This window comes from Trematomus bernacchii, unplaced genomic scaffold (genome assembly GCF_902827165.1).
Source record: "Trematomus bernacchii unplaced genomic scaffold, fTreBer1.1, whole genome shotgun sequence".
In the NCBI taxonomy this organism is placed as follows: domain Eukaryota; kingdom Metazoa; phylum Chordata; class Actinopteri; order Perciformes; family Nototheniidae; genus Trematomus; species Trematomus bernacchii.
The window spans coordinates 13,987,656-14,009,811 of NW_022987582.1; the positions used below are offsets into that span (position 1 = coordinate 13,987,656).

The window sequence follows — 22,156 nt, forward strand, 5'->3', positions numbered from 1 at the left end:
TTTACAATTTGAGTTGAATGACTACTGTATGAATGCTAGTGCTTATATCGAGATTAAGACATTTGACGTGAGTAGTATTGATATCTATCTATCAATCATACGTATGACTATCTTTGTATAAGTGATGGTAGAAATACTAAAATACCTTTTGTTGTTGACTCAAGTGACTACAGATGGGGTCCAAGAGTAGCAAGCTGCATGAATGTGTGAAAGCAAATGATTTCTTAATGCTCTTAATGTTTTCATTTTTGTAAAGCACTTTGAAGCACTTTGAATTGTGTTGAAAGGTGCTATAGCCTATAAATAAACTTGCCTTGCCTTGCCTTTGACCGGATGTTGATAGTGTATGTATGTTATACGGAAGTGATGCGGCTTTTACTGTTCTACGTAGCTCCAAGTAATGTATTGCCTTAATATAAAATCCATGAATGTAGTCGCTCAATTTGAACAAAATTGCCAAAATAGACATGTTACAATCTGTTTGACATTCAGCTATTTAACGCGACAGGATGTAATTTAGTTGATACAATGGCAGTTCCGCATTAATAATCCGTTTTAACCTCAGCTGACGACACAGCCGTTGCCGACATGCTCCTTATTCAGTAAACATAAGCTGTCAAAAACTAGATACCATACATACTTCGATAAATCCACCATTATATTCCAGTTATATGGTTTATTATGACGTGCGCTCAGTAAGTAAATGCATTGTCCGACTGTCCTGGAAGGCATCACAAGGTAAACGGCAGGAATGTTGTTGTGTTGTTGAAATGTCCTGTTAAAGAAAGAAGAGGATTAAACCTTCCTCATGAATGGATATATCGACCTACGTTTACCGTAATTTAATTGTGTTTTCCCGTGCTCTTGACTGCACGGTTTGGCTAAGCTAGCTACGTAATCTAATGTTTGTGTTTTGACAGCTCAGCTTGTCTGTAGGCTAGCTAGCTAGCTAACGTTTCCTAGCTAGCTAGCTAACTAATACCAGCAGTTTAAAAATAACAACTCAAACTGTGGGAAGCAGCTCATCTCTCCTTCTAATGTTACCTTAGGGATATTCATTTCAGTGTTTTTTCTGAATGATGTGCTTCAGAAAGCAACAGTTTATACGTGGTAACGATAGTTCCTCATACTGTATTGTACCTCAAATAGGAAATGTCTTTAGAGTTACCAAGGCTTAAGGACAATTTGGATAAACATTTCTAAATGTGCACAGTTGGCGGTAGGTAGTTTTAGCTAGTTAAGTGGTTCACAAGAAGAATAAATTACATTTTTAAGCCGTACCTGACGGTAAATGGTGAACAACAAAGCCATTTCTCAGTAGTATTGATTAAGCAAACTTAATATCGACCAACCCAAAATACTTGGTGTAACATTAGAACTGTTTTAATTTCAATGCTCATAAAAGCATTCATGCTAAAGATATAACTTATTTGCAAACATTTATTATGTAGAAAGTGTTGGCTCAGTATTTTTAAGAACAGTCTATCCACTTTTGTTCAGTTCTGATTCCTTTTGAAGTAGGGATAACTGCTTTCCAAATGTAACTGAAGCGATACTAAACACATTTATAGCATGGGTGTCCGACTCAATACCTCGAGTTTCCAGTTTGACCTGATAAATGTGCTCTCATGTCCTTTTAAGCAGACATCCCTGCCTATCATGAGGACAGGTCATTGATAAATAAAATAGGCATTATTTTAGCTGGAGCTTACTTTTGATGACATGGTTGCTGTGGCAGCTGTAGAGAGGGAGTGTCACCATTTATTGCACTATTGCCAGGCGTTTGACATGACAGTAGGACGCAATGTGCCTGTCGATGAATAAGCTTTACTTTCACTCTCCATGAGCTTTTATCCTCTGAAATTGTTATCTGTAAGTGCCCAAAGCCCAAAATGGGTCTGTTGGTTTACATTAGTTTGAGGTTGTTCTATGTTTTGTAATGCTTCCATTAATGGTTAGCTATTTAGGGGTTTTAGCCTTAGGTGTGGCAAACATTCTTCCATTGTTCTATTCTTCTATTTTGTAAAAAAAGTTAGGAATAAGCATTCAGAATCAATAAGCATTGTGCTCTGTGGTACCTAGGACCTGTTGTCTTTGTGTTCTTCTAACTTGTGTTTGTTTCTGCCTAACCCACAGGTCATGCATGCAGCCGGACCCCTAGCCTGCGCTTTGTACACCCCCTTGAGCCAGTGTCCTTCCAGTAGGTGGAGGCTCTTCCTCCCCTAGGCTCCGTTTCTACTCACGGCCCCCTTCAACCCCAGAGTTCCCTATGTTAACCCTCATGAGCATGTTTTACTATATTTGTCTGCGGCGCCGCTCCAGGAGTGGGACTCGAGGGGAGGCTCTGACCAGTCGGCGGGCCGTGGAGTCGGGCCAGCGGGCGGTGTTGCCGGTCAGTGTTGAGGTGGATCAGTATGCCAAGGAGGTTCTGGACTTCAGCTCCCACTATGGCAGTGAGAATAGCATGTCGTACACCATGTGGAACCTGGCCGGGGTCCCCAACGTCTACCCCAGCTCAGGGGACTTCACTCAGACGGCTGTATTCAGAGCCTATGGGAAGTGGTGGGAACAATGTGCCAGTGCTCCACCACCTTTTCGCCGCACACCCAAAGGTTTCCACAGCCAGGATTATATTGAACTGGGCTTCGAGGAGCCTGTCTACCCTACAGCAGTGGATGTGCTTGAGACTTATTACCCTGGAGCCATCGTCCAAATTATGGCCTGCTCTCACAACCCCTTCTCCCAGAATCCACCTACTGATGTCAGGTAAAGAGGAAACCATCAGTATCAGTGCTGCAATAACATGTTAAATCAAAGTTCATGTATTGCTATTCTACAACACACAGTTGCACAATGAAATGAAGTAGTCTGTAGTTGATTAACACTTCTAAAAAAGACATTCCAGCAGGTAAGCACAACTTTGAAGTGAGAGCTAGTCTTCTCGTTTCATGAATTTACAATGGAGACATTTCTAGCCTTATTTGAATAATAATAATTATTTATTACTTGCATTGTTATGCTCGTACACATTGATACCTGACATTTGTATTCTTTATCAAATTAGCTTTACTTCATTATTTTCCTTTGTTTGTTATAGGACATTGTGTTGTTATGGAAAGTGCTCTTTAAATAATGTTTATGGCTACCTTAGGAATTTGGTTCACCTCTAGCAGTGTCTATCTGACAGTGAAACCAAGAGGCACAATTGTAAGCCTGAAGTTTCAGTAAAAACTGTATTATTTGACCGGGGTTTCTTTTCAATTATTAAATCAATAATTAGATGCATATGAATTTGGTTTTTGGTGACCCTCTGAGGTTCTGTGGAAAAATTACCAGGTAAAGAAAGTAGTAACTTTTGTGCAACCAACCTCATCAAATCAGTATTGGCTACAAACCAGCAGCGACATTTAGAAGCCAACTTTTATTACATTGGCAGAGACGCACTGCCTTGAGGTGTGTATTCTGGCACAGCAGTTGAATGATAAATTCATTCCCATTTCTTTATTTGTTATTTGTTGAATTATACCACATCTCTGTATTCCACAATCCACATCTAATAATGGGTTTAAGTGACTAAGTTATATACATTTTAGCTATATTTTTTCCAAGCAAATTTTGTCAAGGTAGAGAAAGATTTATTTATATTTTAATATGTTTTTTGAACATGTATTAAATGAATTGTCTCTAAACTCTTCTCTCTTTTTAGCATTCAGCATACGATAATCATTTTTGATAAATGTATTTTTGAAACATTGCTCCTGATTGTAGCACCATGACAGCATTTGGAGCACTGAGTAGAATTACAAGGTCATTCTCCGACATAGACGTTTTTTTAGAGAGCTACAGTAGTTCAACACTGACCATTGATTTCCCTTTACCAGTCGGAAACCGGCAATCCGTGAAGCTTTTATGAATAATAGTAATTATGATAATACTTTTTATTTGTATTACACCTATCAAAACCAGTCTTACAACTAACACAAAAAACACAATCAAAGACACAATAATACTGGAAAAAGAAAGAAAGCAATGAATTTATTTTTTTGAATTGTTCTTTATCATCAACATAGAGTATAATAATAATAATAATAATTTCGATTTTTATAGCGCCTTTCGAGAAACCCAAGGACGCTTTACAATGGGAGATAAAATAACACAAAAAAAAAAACAATTAGTAAAACAATCTGGAAAGAATGGAGTTATTTAAAGGAAGATCGAGCTGTAGCAGCAGGAGTACATCGACAGCCAGGTACCCAACAGCAATCACTGATTTATATTTTAGGGCTAAGCCAGAAAGGGCTTTAAATAATTAAGTTAAATCTTAAAATCAATACTAAAACAAATAGACAGCCAGTGTACGGTCATTACAATTGGAGTAATGTGAGGAGGCTTGCTGCCGCATTTTGCACACATTGTCTTTTAAGTCTATTAATTGGTTTCTGATTGTTGTACTCGTTAAAAGACCATTACAATACTCCAACTGTGAGGAAATAGAAGCATGAATGATGGTTTGATCGTCATTAAAACACAGCTGATTTATGAGATGGTATTCATGACTGGATAAACCTGTGAGTGGCTCTCTTAAAAGGTGAGGTTGGTGTCTAAAAGCACTTCCAGGTTCCTGACATTTGTTTCAATATTCATTCTTAAGGGACCAAGAGAAGACTGGATACTAGGAAGCAGATTGGCAAAATCTCAGACTAGAGTGACATGCTAATTTTCAGGGGGGGAAACATTTAATCCACTTGGCTTTACAGTACAACTCTCTTTTTCCAGATGGGAGGTGCTGTGGTCAGGGGAGCCCACCAAGGTGCTGACCCCCCAGGCCCGCCAGTTTTCCCCCAGCATCAAGCACATCAACTTCCCCACCAACCTGCTGCGAATAGAGGTCAACAGCTCTCTGCTGGACTACTACACGGAGCTGGACGCTGTCATCCTGCGGGGGGTGAAAGAGAGGCCCATGCTGGCCCGCTATAAGATGCCCATCATCGATATTAACGACCTGAGTGACAGCGAGGAGGAGCTGGGAGGTCCATTCAGACAAGGAGGGGAGGCCAATAGGACAGGCAACGGCTACTTTGACAAACTGCCTTATGAGGTGATCCCAGACTTTACAGATATAGTATCAGACTCAGACAATACTTTACTTTTCCCTTTGGAAATTAGGTTTTGTGCCATTCCATTTAGAATGAGTAAAATGAAAAATAAAATACTAAATATTAATATAAACATAGGAAGTAAAGGTAAGAATGTGCAATCAAAAGATAACATAAAGTGAAATAAAAATATGTATATACACATTATAAAATAAAGTAAAATGTCCAATTAAACATGAAATAAAATTGAATAAAAAAAATTATATTAACATCAGAAGTATATCATTTTTTGAAGTTGCAGTTCCGAATAGATTCTCAAGCTCGTGTAAGGGATTAGTAATGGGTTTTTTTTCTTCACAAAAGGCTTATTTAGGTTTTTTTTACCAATAAATATTCGGTTATGATGTGCCTCCATAGATAATTTTGCTTTAATTGATGTCAAACCATTCTACTGTCACCCACATTAATAATAGTGGTTGTCATTAAAAGTGCCCTTTGGAGTGTTGTGTCAAACATCAGTTTCCTTGAGCTGGAACGAACGTGTTCAATGCTTATCCTTCCTCATAAATCGTTTGCAAAGCAGCTTTTGGCTCTGCATTGTATACATCCATGTTGACCAGATTGCAATCTTCTTCTTTACATCCTTTGTTGGTGCCTTGCAGCATTTCTTTGCATGTTACTGCCACCTATGGATCAAAGGAATAGTGTCAAACGATGGCAGGGTACTGTATAACATTACCTGCACGGCGTTAGTTTCAGCCATAAAACCCAAGATCATTAGCAACAGCAAGCCCTACAATCATTATACCTGCGCCGGAGTGCACATGTACACCATAATAACCAGTATTCCAAGAGAACACGTGGATTTTGTAGCTCGGACCTGTTGAAACTTGATATCGTAAGCAATCATGGACTCAGTCATTTCCATGCCAGGCACACATATCATGTTGTCTCAAACGAGCTTCAAAACACCGGCAGCTCTCTTGATATTCCTTCTCTTATCTCCTCTCCAAACCGCTGCCATTAACAGCAGTCTTCACAACCGCCGTGTGTTTGTTTCAGAAACACAATATAGCTATTATCTGTCAGCTGATACTCGCTTGAACACCGTGTATTGTTAAATCACTGCAACACACACTCGCACAATCCTTCTTTCTCTTTGAGAGGGAACACGAACACGGTGCAAAACAAACCGGCTCACCTCTCCACTGATCCTGCTATCAGTGCTTTGTGACCCAGATAAACACTATTTGACATTCTCTAGACTTCTCTGTTATTCTCTACTAGGTTCTACCACTCTTTGGTTTGTGCTGTGTTCTCCTAACAGACATAACAGTCTTATGTTTTGTCTCTCCTGTCTCTTTTTTTTTGCCTTTTCTTTCCATAACCTTATCCTCTTTCTCCCCATCTTCCATCCACAGCTCATCCAGCTGATTCTGAGCCACCTGACCCTGCCGGACCTCTGCCGTCTGGCCCAGAGCTGTAAGCTGCTGCACCAGCACTGCTGCGACCCACTGCAGTACACCCAGCTGAGCCTGCAGCCCTACTGGGGCCGGCTGAGTGACGCCTCCCTGGGACACCTGCAGAGCCGCTGCACTCTCCTCCAGAGGCTCAACCTGTCCTGGATCGGCAACCGCGGAGCTCTCACCCTGACCGGCTTCAGCAGGTCAGACTGTCAGCACACCGCACATGTTAAAAAACAGGCAGATGACCTTGGGAAACTAACAAATACTCAAGTGTTTTTTTTCTGAGGGAGGGACATGCTGAGACAAAGACAATGGATTGAAAGTTAGTTTCTATGTCTATAAATGATGGGGTATACACATCCTTCTAATGGGTTATCTGCTTATAAAACTGTCTAATGATACAATAATGTTTTGTGACAATGATCATAAAACATTATCAAACATTGAATGACTTTTAGGCCTAATTTAATTACACGGATCAAATTGTGCTATAGTTCCCATAGATTGTAATACATAATCATTGTTTCATATGCACTTTGATTACTGTTATAATACTACTACTTATAATCACATTACAATGCATTATAAAGTGAGAGAAGTACTACAATTATTGAGATATAGGCGGAAATAATACATTACAAGCGGGTTGAAGTCTCGCTTGTTTATTTGGTCCTTTTTTTGCTTTTAATAAATAAAGAAATACATTGTATTCAATCTTTGCAAGAGCAGCACACAAAGTCAAACTAGTTTAATATCTACAAGTCATAACAGAAATGTAGTACTTCAAATGTACACAACCTTTTAATGATGAACAACTGAATGATGCACGCACATTTACATTTCACTAATGTAATGTTTCCCAAAAAATACTCACTCAAAAAATACTCCATTGACTCAACATTTGATGAAACCTGAAACTATTTAAACTTAACTGTAGTTATACATTTCACTTTTATGTGAACATTAATCAAAAGTGACTGAAAAGTGAAAAAAGGGTTATACTACATCCTGGCAACAAAAAGATATGTGAGTCACCAGCATATATAGAGTATTATAATGCTTGACCTTATGCGTAAATATAAATTGCTTTCTAATGTGTTATAACTATAATTATACAGATTATAGCACATTATTAGTATTCTTACAATGACTTATAGACATGTGCATCATAGAAAGTTTTACCAAGCAATAATGACAAAAAGAAAATAAGATATTATGTAAAAGTCATATTGTCTAAAGTAGGGACATGTGGACTAGTATGTTGCTAATGAATGTATTCATCTCCTGATTTCCCCTGTACATCTATTCCCCCCCTCAGCTTCATGAAGGCCTGTGGTCAGAGCCTGGGCTCCCTGGAGCTGTCGTGCTGCCACTTCCTGAACGAGCCCTGCCTGGAGGTCATCTCTCAGACGTGTCCTGGGCTGCAGGAGCTCAACCTGTCCTCCTGCGACCGCCTCCACCCGCAGGCCTTCACACACATCTCCAAACTGACACGCCTCCGCAGGCTGGTGCTCTACCGGACCAAGATAGAGGTAGGCACGGTCAACAATGTATCTGGGAAACCTCTATCAAAGTGACATTTTAACATCATTATCCAAATACAGCAGGTAGACTGTAGGATAGTTAATGATATGTTTGTATTCTAAATGGTTTCCCTGTTTGTAATATGCAGGTTGCTTGGTTACCGTTTCTTATTTTGTTAGTCATTTTCCAGTATTGCCTAATATAGAGAAGATATCACGCTAGGAAGATTAATGAGAGGTCAAGAAAATCGTTGAATGTTCTGGGAAACTTGTAGAATTTTCGGAATTTTGCGAACATTATAACATAATATCTCATCCGCATTGTCTTAAAATGAAGCAGTTCACCGTTTATTCTTGAGCATGGAAAGAGTAACTGACATACGTTGTTTTATGAAAATAGGCAGACCTCCTTTGCGGATGCCGTTTGGTTGAAAGCACTAGATTGAAAGTTTTTAATGTTGTATTTTACAATCTCTTTTTCTAATGTAGCAATTTATGTTCATACAGTACGTTTCCAGGTGTTCTGTCACCACTATTTAAGTGGCAAGATCACAAGGAGCCAAAAGCAACAAAAGTCAGTATTAAAGATTGGATGCTAGGCAAATTAGCATACAGATAGAAACATCACATTGGTATGCTAATTATAAGGCAGAACAAGTTGAATACTCACATTACCAACAGCGAAAACACTGACATGCTTGGACGTCAACATGTCTGCTTGACAGTAACATGAGCATCTTAGCTTTTTTATTGTCAACAAAAAGGGTTTGCTGCAGTATTAATCATCATCGTCCTTTTCTGCAGACATCTACAAAGCAAATCTTTCTAGAATTGCTTGAAAAGATGATTGTGTCTTCATCTGTGACTGTTGGAAACAAATCAGTATATAAGTTTAGCCGTTTCTGTTGGGTATCTTGCCGTATTTCCAATGTATGAGAAAAGTGTTGTATGACCACAGTACAAAACAGAAGTATTAACTAGTCTTAACTGACTAGTCTCTAACCTTTTAAGCTTGTAGCCATTTACAGCCAAGACCTAGCTACTCACAGGTTGTATACTGTTGGTCTATGAGCTCTGAACTGTTTAACCTAAATTATGATAATTCCCTTTTTCAGATTGTCTCGTTTTGATCATTTCTGAAGGGCCTGAAGATTTAAAAAACAAACCAAGATTTAATTTTAAAAGCTCATTCTTTAAACCAGGCTCTAGTATTCACTTCTCTACAATAACAGCGAGCTAGACAGCTTTCTGAAGTTAGAATATTCTTGTTTATCATGATATTAGAAATTCACTAATATCAACTTATTGTCAGTGTTTCTAACTTTTTTTCAATAAAATCCTATATTATTCCATCCTTAAGTTTAAGTAAATGTTAGACTTTCACAAGACTTTTAGAAGACTTTCACAATGTCCTAATGTTGGACAAGCTGTTTATTTGGTGGCACATGCTTTACATTTTGCGTAGCTCATTTTGTATTATTATCTTTTGAGATGAACTAAGTAAAGTCTGAGCTCAGGGGGTGTTGCAGACACGTACTGCATGTCAGGTTCAGGCCTGTCTGACGTGTAAAACGGCTGTATTGTGTTCCCCCTCAGCGTTTTCTCCAGTGTTTGTCATGTTTCAGATTGTGGGCAGTAGGCAGTGTAGAGTTCCTGCGGTGGAGCCAGGCAGCGTGCTGCAGGTTGTTTTCACCCAGCGGGCAGACAGAGCAGGCTGTGTGTCTGTTTGAGGGCCTGACATCTCAGCTGTCATTACCCTGTCACTGCTCTAATTAAATGGCTAGCTCGGCGGAGAGAGGCGTTTATAAAGAAGCCAGCGACAGGCTGCAGCACACGCACCAAACACACACACACACAAAAGGCTTTCACTTCCATGTCTGACACCTTCTCCTGCCCTGAGGTACACAGTGTTGGCAGTTGCAGTGTTGAATTCCCATATCTCTATCCAAGCTGCAGCGCCACTGGAGAGGTCTGTGTCCTCACTGTGCTTGACTTTGTGAGGTGAAAACTAGCTGTTGCGTCCTATTAAATTCCCTTAGATACAATAAGCGTTGCCTGAGTGCCCGCGGCAGCAGACAGGAAATCACTTAGGAGGAACTTTTGGTGACATGACTAGACATGGTAGTGTAAATTAAAGGTATATTGTTATTTTTAATGTATACCTTGTAGATTTAGACTGGGGTAAGTTTGGGGTTTAGTTTGATGATGAACATGTGACTCCAATACTGTTCCGTTATCACTCCCAGCTCGTCAAATACAGCAGCTCGCTCAGTGGCCTTGTGCGTCAAACTATGACGCTCCACATACCTCTCTCGCATCTGTTTTTTTTATTTTAAGGCTTTGACTTGTGGGCCTTTTTAATAACTAATGACTTTTTTCCAAGATGGATTATGATGGATGGGTCAATCAAACACAGCACCTTCTTACAGGAGGCCGCTGTTACTGTCCGGAGTGAAAGTAAAACTCAACGTTGACTTATTTTAACTTTGCTTAACGTATTTACGTGCTTGAATATGTCACATACTGTACATAACGTAGCCCTCTTAACTAGCTTAGTTACTAACTAACTTCTTAACTTAAGTTACGTAACAAACTTAACAATTATCTTTTCCAACACTTAAACAAGTGATTTGTTCCCTGAAACTAACCCAAAAAAATCACACTTAACCTGCATAGCATTTGTAATCTACTTAAAATATGTTACTTAAAGGGGCCCTATTGTGCTTTTTGTGGGTTTCCCTTTCCTGTAGTGTGTTATATAGGTTTTTGTGTAAAATCGCCTGAAAGGCCTCCATTCGACTCTTATGTTTACTTCCGTAACATAGTGGCATCACTATGTTTCACTACCGCTTCTATTGGCTAGCAATCAAACATATTACGTACGTGATTTGCTAAGGGGTGGGACATCTCTAAGCAGTTAACCAATCAACACAGAGCTGGTCAGCTAACCAATCAGAGCAGACTGGGCTCTGGTTTCAGACAGAGGGTGAAAAGAGGTGCTGCAGCACAGGCAGTATGAGAACAATAAAGAGCTTTTTGAACATTAAAGCATGGAGACATGTCACAGTCGAGGCACTAAATACAAATATGAACCTGAAACTGTGCATAATAGGGCCCCTTTAAGTTGTGTAACGTTAGCCATGAGTCTTGGACGACATACCTGCAGTGAAACATTTTTGATTTAAGAGGAACAAAGGGTGTAAAAGTGTTCTGACCAAGTATCCTTGTATGAGAAGTTGTAATGGAGAATGTGTTGCCAGTTTGTTCTGTGTTGTTCTATTGCTTCCTGATGTGTTGTGAATTCCTGATTGCAAGCTATAGGTTCTGAGATGTGTACCAAACTGGAATGGATTAATTTTGTTATGTACGTAATATTGCTAATAAAATAACAACTCTACATCAGTAACATCTTTCTCTTTGCAGCAAACGGCTATTCTGAGCGTCCTGACTTTCTGCATAGAGCTGAGACACCTCAACCTAGGGAGCTGTGTGAGGGTAAGAATGTACACACACTCAGAAACCCACAGGGAGAAGTCCAAATAAAGCAGTCTGTTAATTACACAACACACCATGTGGCCTCGTTGGATAGCAGCTTGTCCAAAAGATGGCAGACACATCAGTACTGAGCAATAATTGAGATGCTAACAATTTTGGTTGGGTGCAAAATAGACAAAGCAATGGCAATTAACACTATTTAAGTGCAGCCTTCAGTCCATCCTTGACTGGAAATTTTACTTAGACCTCCCTTAAATGTTTACTAATTAAACATAACTTATTAAAGTAATTGCTTAACTAATTAAATTCAAACATTAGTTAAATGTACCCACATACTGGAAAACAATACCAGTTATTATTTACAGAAATGTACAGAAATAATGTAGCTAAATCAATAGCAATTTGTCGAAGGCGACAACCATCAATTGGTTAGCTTAGCCTAAAGACTGCAATCTGGGAATAAATTAGCCTGAACCTCTCCAAAGATGACAACATCTGCCTACCAGCTCCTCTGAAGCTCACTAAGCAAAATATATGTATAAGCTCCAAAAAAACTGAAGTGTAAGACAAACATCAATTTGCAGTGTTTACTCTTCTATGGTTGTAAAATTAAACAAACTGGATTGTTAGAATTTTAGGGGCGCTGGTAGGTGTTTTGTTGGTAATATTTTGTTCTTCTGGGACATAGACAGGCTAGCTGATTACAGCCTATATGCTAAGCTAAGTTTATAGGCTGGTGGCTGTGGCCTTATGTTTTCCAAGACGAGTACTGTATGAGAGTAGTCTTCTCATCTTATTCTTTGCCAGAAAGCTAATATTGCAAAACTATTTCTTAAATTATGTTATGAAGACGTCCACCGGCACACACGATGCGGTATTCATACATATGTGTATGTTGACACTAATATACTGCATTTTTTTTGTTTCATATATTCATAAGATTAATGGGTAAGACATTTTAGTAAATGTTCCGTTTATCATGCTTATAAAACATATTTTCCGTATTTACTGACAGACTTATTTACCAACTCACCTGACATTTGACTGACTCACGCATCTACTTTGTAAACAGCTGATTTGTCATCCAAGTTCTGCATACTAAAGAACAATTATGATAAAGCAAATGAGAAAAGGTGAACGGAATGTCACATTTTGAGTACAGTTTCTACTTGTGATATACCTTAACGCTAACGTGTCATCATTAGTGAATAAGCTTTGCAACTTTTGGCAATGAAAATACAAAATGAAAGCAACTCTTTTAGCCAAAAGTTGAAATCTCTCTCCACTTGCAGGCTGTCATGACTATGGGTAAAGTTCCTGCACTGGCAGTTCAATTGCATATCTTTGCTTTCATCTTGTGATGAAAGGATGAAATATGACCAACATTAACTGACAACAAAGATAACAATAATAGCTTTGCCAACACAAATCAGTTCTTCTTTCTGGGCAAGGTGTTCTCTGTTAGTCCTTTGTTCTCTCTTGAGAACATCTGATTGTTTTCTTTAAAACAGCATATGCAGCTAATCCGTTTTTTTTTTAATGGTTTTCAACGTTTGCTCAAAATGTAAAAGACAACTGGAAGATACTGACTCAATCATAACTCCATCCCATTTCTCACTTCTGTCCAACATCCTTAGTGACACAATGTTCTTGTCCTGTACCCAACTCTCTCTCTGTTGTAGCTGACAGGGATCCAGCAGGCGTGTCTTAGCTGTTTCATTCGCGCTTGTCATTGTGTGACTGTCTCTCATGCCAATCATTTTGGAATGCTAACTTCAGGAATACTTGCTAACGGCATATGACTGAAGGTTTCCAGGTGGAACTAATTTTTTCGTAACTTTGGTTCAGCATTGGGTGTATCAATCTACACAAATGCATAAACTGTTACGGCCCTAGTTCACGAATCATATCCTCTGAATCAATTACAACATTTGAGGAGGTTGCTGCAGAGTTCCATATTTTGAGGGTCCGTTTTTACGCATCAGAGAGTTGCCCTGCAAACGGCAGTCAGTAGGGGCTTGAACTGGGAATCGTAGGGTCCCCGACCAGACCTAAAATATGGAGTGTGGACTACTTGGAGAGGTCCCAGTTCCCCTCCTGGGCTGCTCATAGTAATAGGTTTGGTAAATGCAGAGGTCAAATATCACTGTGTGTGCTGTGCTGTGTGCATGTGACACAAATAAAGAGGGTTTCATCCTCCGGTTCTAATTCAAATATTGCACGCTGTAGAGAGCGTTTATAGTTGTTAACGGCTGCCTGTTGCTCCTGCAGATCGATGACTATGACGTTGTGGCGAGCATGCTGGCTGCCCGCTGCTATTCACTCCGCTCTCTGGACCTGTGGCGCTGCAGGAACCTGACGGACCGAGGCCTGGCCGAGCTCGTGACCGGCTGCAGGTAAGCATTACACACTGTTTCAGTGCTGTAAACAACGAATGTCTTCTTGTCCAAACTGAGCAAAAAGAAAGAAATTAGGACCTGTATTCAGTGAACGTCTGAATGTGTGTGCCGAGTCACCCCAGTGCTGTCCTGCTCCCTCAGGATGCTGGAGGAGCTGGACCTGGGCTGGTGTCCCACCCTGCAGAGCAGCACCGGATGTTTCCAGCACCTCGCCCGCAACTTGCCCCGCCTGCGCAAACTCTTCCTCACCGCCAACCGCACCGTCTGCGACTCAGACGTAGAGGAGCTGGCGGCCAGCTGCCCCTCCCTGCAGCACCTTGACATACTGGGTAAGCTCTTGACTCACATATCTTTTCATTTAAAGGGGACCTATCATGCAAAATGCACTTTTGTCTTTTATACATGAATATGTGTCCCCGGTGTTCCAGGGAACTCACCAAGTGTCAGAAAACACAACCCTCTCTATTTTCCTCCATACCCAAATCTCTAAAAACGGGGCTGCAACGGATCTGATAAAAACTGATCCAGATTTGAACACTGTCCTGACGTCAGGACGGTGGCGCTACGGCTATTGGGGCAACTCTCCACCTATCAGGGGAATGTGGGGTTGGGCCATGGCTGGCCATTGCCGCTCGAAAGCGCTGGAGACGCTGTAGTACATATGCCAGGCCTGTAAGTGGCGCTGTAGTCTGCCACAAAAGCAGCGAAGAAGACTTCCCGCCCATAGTTACCATGGTTACCCTTCTGTTTATTCTCCGCTGTGGCTTTTTTTCTCCCTCCCCGAGGCAAGCGTTTGCTCCCGCTGCTTTAATTCAATGCAATCCCTCCCCGTCGAGGCAAGCACTGTAATTCTCTCCGGTTAGTCCACCAGCAGATGACAAACACCCACCTCTCCGCCTCTTCCAAGGAACGAGGGGACCGTGCGGCAGAGTTTCAGTTTCAGTTTCTTTCGCCGGTCAAGATGTCCGTTAAAGTTTAAATCTTCCGGACAAAATTAGAAAAGTGCCGGTCAAAGGTCTTCTTTGTTATTTATTGAGCTTTAAAACAAATGAATATCGACTCTATATAATAAAACACGGAGGACGGAGATCTTTTTTTCTCCCCCTCTTCTGACAGCCCAGCAGCTGATCAGAGCACGTCTCCCCTCTCCTGCAGGGGGGCGTGGTCAGCTGCAGCTCACAGAATCAGCCCCGTAGACAGCAAAAAGCAAATAGAGCGAAATGAGGCATGGCTAAAATGCATGATCTGTTTGGTATTTTGAAAACAGAAATGTATAAATATACCTTATATAGGTATGGCCCTACAATATATCATTTAAATATAGCATGATAGGTCCACTTTAATTTAAGCTAATTTTTTCTTGTAAACTTAATTTGAAGCAGAGGAATATTAAGTGTGGGATGTGGTGTAATGACCTCATGTTAACATTGTTGCTATTTTTTAACACGTGGACTTCATCATGACTTTGAACGTGTCAAAGGGGCACAGAACTATTTTTGCAATAGCACTTCATACGTAAATGTTACTGGATTTGTTTCCCCCTTGCCTTGAGTTGTTGTTGACCGCATTCATTAGTTTTTTGCACGGTCATAATAAAAGCATCACTTTACGTTGGACATGTCTGTGGTATATTTTGTACTTGAGAATCTTTGAAAAAGTGTTAATTGCAAACGGAGTCCCCCAAAATAATCTGCTTATTATTAATACTAATGAAATACTGCTCACATTCCAGTTTCATAAAGGGATGGGCTCGGCAGCACAGTTAGGCTAGCTATGCTAATGTTACGGCTGAGTGAGAATAAAAAAAACAAAAACTCAGTTTTTTATTCTAAAGTCTGATCTTTATTGTTTTCTCTTCTGTGTTTATGACTTAAGAACAGCTGGAAGAAAGATCATACCAAGAACATAAAGACTTCTTATTTTCATCTGTGAAAACAGGTGGGGAAAAAAACATTTCCCAGGTGAATGTGTTTGTTTGCGTTCATGTTTTCCTCCAGATTAGTTAACAAATATACACACACTCTAAACAAAGGTGTGTACACCTGGAAAAAAACAAAAAACGATTCACCTTCATAAAAGCACAGGAGAGAAAACAGACTTAAAAATCTGATTTAGAAGATGGATCACCAGATTTCTCACGTGCTTGTCAGAGATTCTGTACATATTGAGCATTTATTTAGTATTTACTTGCTTTATCTCTTGAATGTAATTCTCTGCTCAATACATGTTTTTGTTATGTTCTTCTAATATGACTGGTTTCAAATACAGGCACGCGGTTGGTGAGTCCCGCCTCGCTGAAGAAGCTCCTCCAGGCTTGTCCTCGGCTCCTCCTGCTGGACGTCTCCTTCTGTTCGCAGATAGACATGCGGGTGGTCCAGGAGCTCTCCGGCCTCTTCCCCAACGTGGCCATCAAGAAGAGCTTCACTCAGTGACCCACGCCGCGCCTCATTCTCCACAATCCAGAGGAAGTAAAGGAGGAGCGTTCTCTGAAGCAAACACTGCCCCAAAGTGAATAAGAGGCAGGTCAGATGCTGTCAGAGATGACTGACCTCTCTGCGTCTGACAAGATCTTCTGTTAGCGCTCGGTAAACAGAGCAGTTGTACCGGGTGAGGAGGTCCTTCAGATTAACTGGCTGTACGGAAACGACTTCTCACCCAACGTGAGGCTTTTTAGTTGTTATTTTTTTTGGACACTTGAAATCAGGGTTGTTGCAGTAAAGCTGCTTCTTCTTCCCAGAATCTGAATCACCACTTGCCAAGCAACAGAAGGCAAGGAAATATGCCTTGCTACCGGATTCAAAACATGTGTCGTCCCTTGAACATGTTGTTAAGACAACAACAAGGGACAATAAACAAAAAGTGTGAAACAAACCCTTATTGGAAACAGTTGGAAAGGCTGCAGTAAGATTTAGCAGTCTTAGTGTTAGATGGTAACCTACTTTAAGATCAGGGCTTTATAATGTGCAGTAATCATGCTGTTTGCTTTAATGCATCATTCTGCAGGCATCTGTCAAGCCACTTTGATTTAATTCTATTAGACGTGATGCTGTTGGTTCTAAGGTATCAGGAGCTTTACAGGTGAAACGCAGCCTTATTTCACATCGTTTGAATGGTGGAAACCTTAATGCAAGTATCACAAGTTATTTTTGTTGCTGCAGAATCACAAATATCTCATGTTGAAAAGTAACACACCGTCACCGACAACATGATTAATCAAAAACATGCATGAGAACTTGAAAAAAAGCAGTCAGCTAAATATTTATTTTATTTTAAACACACGCAGAAGAAAAAGAAAACACCCTTTGCAGGAAAAGACAGAGTGACAAAAGCATTGAACACAAATTCACAGTCCAAAACCAAAAGATATATGCTTACAAGGATATCAAATATAAAATAAACGAAATAAAACTAGCTGAGTAAGAACAAAGATCCGACCAGGCCAAAGTTATTGGATTAATAATTGTTTATGCTTAGGTCGAACAGATCATGCTTTGTGTTAGGTCATCATTTTGCCATTTTTAGGGGAATAAAGAGTTAGTTTTATCTTCTGATATTTCACTAATTCACTGGATTCCCAATGCTGTCATGATGCCGCTAGCTTCCTGTCGTCTCTCACACTCACTGCTGTCTGACTGCTGATGTATCGACCAACCAAAATGAAGCTCCAGGATGGAAGGAGCACTGTAGACTAAGTTGAGGATTTTATGTTAAACAGTGAAAGCACTCCAGTATTTTTCCTGAAACTCAGGGGTTATAATATTTTATTTGGTTTTAATTTGTTTTACACACATTTTTCTCTGAAAACCAGCACAACAGACATCTTAACAGACCGTAACGCCAGAGTTAGTCATCAGTGTTTCTCTTAAACAACAAACACACATGATGTAACTGAGTAACATGATATCTTATTTTGGGTTTGGAATGTCACAGTAATTGTATGATTGTGAGATATACTGCTGTCCCTGAGTATTTCATTTTTGTAATATATGAAGCCACAGTTGCAATGTGGCAGGCGTGCTTGAAAAGCAATTTATTATTTACTTTTTAAGTTGGAGTTTTCTTTTAAGCACATGCTTCTAGTCAATATGTGTGCCTTATGCTCCTGTTTGAATGTGGTGTGGTGTCCCTATGGTTACATTGTAATGAAACGCTTTGCTCTTATGCCCTTCAACCAAAGTAATGCGCAGAAAGCTGGTCTTTAATCCCACTACTGTATATATGACCAGTTTGAATGCCATATACTGTCATGGTTATTAATATGCAAAATAATGTTTATTTATACTTTCCTGTATTATAAAAGGTAATTTAAACATGTTATCCCTGTATACAAAAATACAGTGCTTTTTTTCGTTTTTCCTATAGTCAAGCTTACAAAAATCAGTTGTACCCCATTAGCCTAGCTTAGCATGAACACTCAAACATTGGAAGCGGAGGCAACCAAATTGTTAGCCTAGCACCGTCAAAAAAGGCTTTTCAACAAGACCAAAGTGGTCTTTTATCCTGTTTACAGAGAAATGCTAAAAGTTATGAATGGTTAGCCTAAGAGCATTATTTCTCAAAGTACTGTGGAAGTGACGGCATCACAGAACTATTTTTCTTAATATTGGGCCCGAGAACACAGAATTCTACAGTAATCAAAACACAAAGATATGTTAGTGACGAGGGCTGTACCAAATGCATCTTATTTTGGGGGGGTGGCAGGGAATTTGATAAACCTGAACTTTAAGCATTTTACATAAAACAGGGTTTTAAAGGCTAATTAAGATATTTTTTAAGTTAATAACTTTGGATGTCTGTATCCAGCCGCACAAATTAGGTCAAAGAGGCATCAATAAATGTATTGTTTCTAACCAGTAGAGAGACGTTTTTTCGCTAAGCTAGGCTAACCATCCTCCAGATTGATCATTCGTATTAATATCAATTTACCTACTTTAATTATGGCTTAGCTGTGCAACCCAAACATGCCGAAATGTCGCTTGCATTTATGTTGAAATGTATATATTTTTCAGTCTGAGTTGTGTATGAACAAAATGGGGATGATAATGACGACACACCAGCCCTCCCATTCTATTCATGCTTATATCGTTTCGGTAAGAAGAAATCACGAAGATGAAGATGGAAGCATGTTTCATATTATGGCTGGTTGAGTGGAAAGCCGAACATTACACATTTGCCTGTCCTTACAAAATCCATTGCAATTATATTCAATCTCAACAATATTTAATGATCTTTCCTTCACCTATAGCATTAGGAGTCCTGACAGTGTTTAGTGTACAGCCACTTTCAGCAGCAGCATTTATTAGTGCATACAGACTCTTTTTTCACTCTCAGATGGCCACTGTTTGACCAATGAAGAACTATGGTTCTAATACTCCCTTCTTAGTAGTGGGATGGCCCTGATTTTCTGTGATGAATATGCATCTCTCTTCTCCCACTGGTAGTGTGATGTTCCTTTGTGCCATTGGTTTGACGGACAGCGAAGCTCAATGTGCTGCATTGTGGAAGACACTGTTGTGTGAAAAGATTGTGCCTCTGTCATGATGAAACTGGGTGCTTGACTTTCACCAGATTTTAAATAAACTAAAAGAATGATGACTGATAAAGTGTGGCTCTTTTTAATTCCCACATGCAAAAAAACAACATAGTTAAGTATGTCGAAAATATGCAAAAAATTGACAGAGTATATGTCGAACATATGAAAATAACGACATAGAATAGTAAATCAAAAACATGGAAAAAGACGACATAGTATAGTCATAGATTGTAATCCTCTTGGCTCTGGCACCTCATAATGCACGTGCATGTGTGCACCTATCTCTATTCCAATGCATGTGTGTGTTTAAAATATATGAACATAGTAGAAAACTGAATTTCCCCCTTGGGGGATCAATAAAGGTTCATCTTAATAATCTTACTCTCAAATATCAGAAAAATGACAAATACGTCAAGTTTAGTGTCCTGAAAATAGCAGAAAAAAAGACACTACAGTATATCCAAAATATGAAAAAAGCGCATATTTGTCCACATACTAAACTGTCTTTTTTTTGTTCCTTTTTTCAACATACTATACTTTTTAGTTCTTTGCAATTTTCGACATTCTATACTATGTCCTTTTTTTTGGCATATTTTTGAAAAACTATAGAATGTATTGTTACTCATATCTACGGCATTCTATAGAATGTCGTATTTTCTGATAATTTCGACAGACCATACTATGTTGTTTTTCTTTCTAAATCTTCAACATACTATGTTGATTTGTATTATATTTTCGACATACTATACTATAAGTCCTTTATTCGGATATTTTAGACATACTATGTCGTTTTTTTTGTTTTTTTTGACATACTATACTACAGTATGTTGTTTTTAAAGATATTTTAGAAGTACTATATTTTGACTTATAAATCAACATAATATAGTATTTTCGACTTATTTCGTTTTATCAGATATTTTATTTATTTATTTTCCTTTGTATTATTAATTTCATTTCTATTATACTAGTTATAATAACTTGTATGTATATAACAGATTTCAAAATACAGTTATAAAGTGCTTTACAAATTACACATTTAAACCACAACGAGAATGAAATGAAATAAAAGCAAAAAGCAAACACAACCAACCAGATGTCTGGAAATTAGATTCTGGAAAAGTATAGAATTTGGAAATGGAAATGTGTAGGAGCCCTGTAATGAGAAATGTGACAGTACAACAAAGTGTCTACATATCTGGAATTAACATGCTAATAACTTATTCCCTTTTCCCTTTCAGTGAACAGTAGACCATCACTGACAAAACAAAAGAAAATGTGCCACTGTGCCACGCTGAGGCTTCATAAGTGGAATCGTGTCATTGTGATTGGGGGAAAAGTAGAGTCGTCTGTTAAATCCACACCAACCAGAGAAGCCATTACTCAGGATGAGTGACTGGATAGTCGTGGCGGAATGATCCTTTTTTGCCTTAACCCTCTGCCATTTTACAGTCTATTAATACCACAGAGAGAAGTGACATTAGCTTGTCTTCTTAACGGCCTTTTAATGAATTGTTTATGCCTAGTTTAATGATGTATATTGTGGCCCTGTAATGTGCCCTAATGACGGAGAACGAGGCGGCCTCGGCTGAAGTATTAATTTGGACTGCTTCCCCAATGATTATTCCTCACCAACAACGCCACTGCTGTGTGCGTGTGAGTGTGGATACAAACGTGATTCATGGAGGCTTTCCGCTCTGCACAACTGCTTGATTCCTCGCTGTCACACTCTGATATATCCGGGGGGGGGATCCACAGCAATTAGTTCAGCTTTTTATTTGTCTTTCAAGAGATTACTGATGAATCTGTGGGGGGAATATATGGATGGAAATATATCTGAAGAATAAAACATGTTAACATGGGAAGGGTTAAGGGATTCGGCACAAGGTTGCTATATTTTTCGTTCTTTCCCTCTCTATCTAAAAACCACAAGTGCCACAAGGACATACCTTGACAAATATGGCAACCAGTGCATTTAAAGTGTCCTGTGCAGAGAGACCCGTGCTGTGGTCTGCCTCCTGTGAGCCGTCCTCAGACTGGGACTCGACAGGCCTCAGACCTGCCTGAGGGAGGCCTCAATCTGATACCCATCATTATGTGGCTTGGTGTACTTCTCCAGTTTCTCCACTTCGACTCCAATAATGAAGACATCCCTGTCAGTCGTCGCACTGCTGGGTGTCTGTAAAGCTTATTATTTATTTTTTGTCAGCGTTGAGTCCCTTAAACTTTAAGTTGCCGCAGAGATGGACGATGTTCTTTTAGCATAGTTGCAATCCATGACGGTTTTTCATTTGTAAACTTTGTGATACCTGAGTGTAATAACTGTAAATAAGCGACACCACAGACAATACGTAACCACGATCTAATGCTAGTGGTGCTCGTGTTTCTATAAATTAAGATTGGATGTCTCATAAAACTCAGCGAGTTTCAGCAAGTCTTTGCTCGTCCTTTTTGCTCAAAGCTATGCTGTGGTTTTTTTAAGTCAAAAGAGAGGAAGGAGAAAGTTTCCCATGATACACAAGAAATAATCATCCTGTGTCCCCACAAGCTTTATCCTATAGGGCCCCTTTAGGGGTCTCAACCCGCAGGTTTGTAACCACTGGAACAGAACAACATCCTTTTCTTGTTTTGTTCCATAATGCAATCT

At 39.5% G+C, this 22,156-nt stretch overlaps 1 protein-coding gene across 2 annotated transcripts; it reads left to right on the forward strand.

The window, feature by feature from the left end:
• Nucleotides 1-374: 374 nt before the first annotated feature.
• fbxl4 (F-box and leucine-rich repeat protein 4) lies at nt 375-19,582 on the forward strand. Of its 2 annotated transcripts, none has more exons than XM_034127646.1 (9): nt 375-738; nt 2,137-2,766; nt 4,777-5,098; nt 6,518-6,762; nt 7,881-8,094; nt 11,509-11,580; nt 13,852-13,976; nt 14,121-14,308; nt 16,248-19,582. In XM_034127646.1, exons 2-9 carry the CDS (start codon nt 2,270-2,272, stop codon nt 16,409-16,411), a joined length of 1,827 nt encoding a protein of 608 aa, XP_033983537.1. In that variant the 5' UTR covers nt 375-738; nt 2,137-2,269; the 3' UTR covers nt 16,412-19,582. The 2 variants fall into 2 exon arrangements, with proteins under 2 accessions (XP_033983537.1, XP_033983538.1); XM_034127647.1 differs by lacking the exon at nt 375-738 and adding an exon at nt 750-837.
• Nucleotides 19,583-22,156: the final 2,574 nt, after the last annotated feature.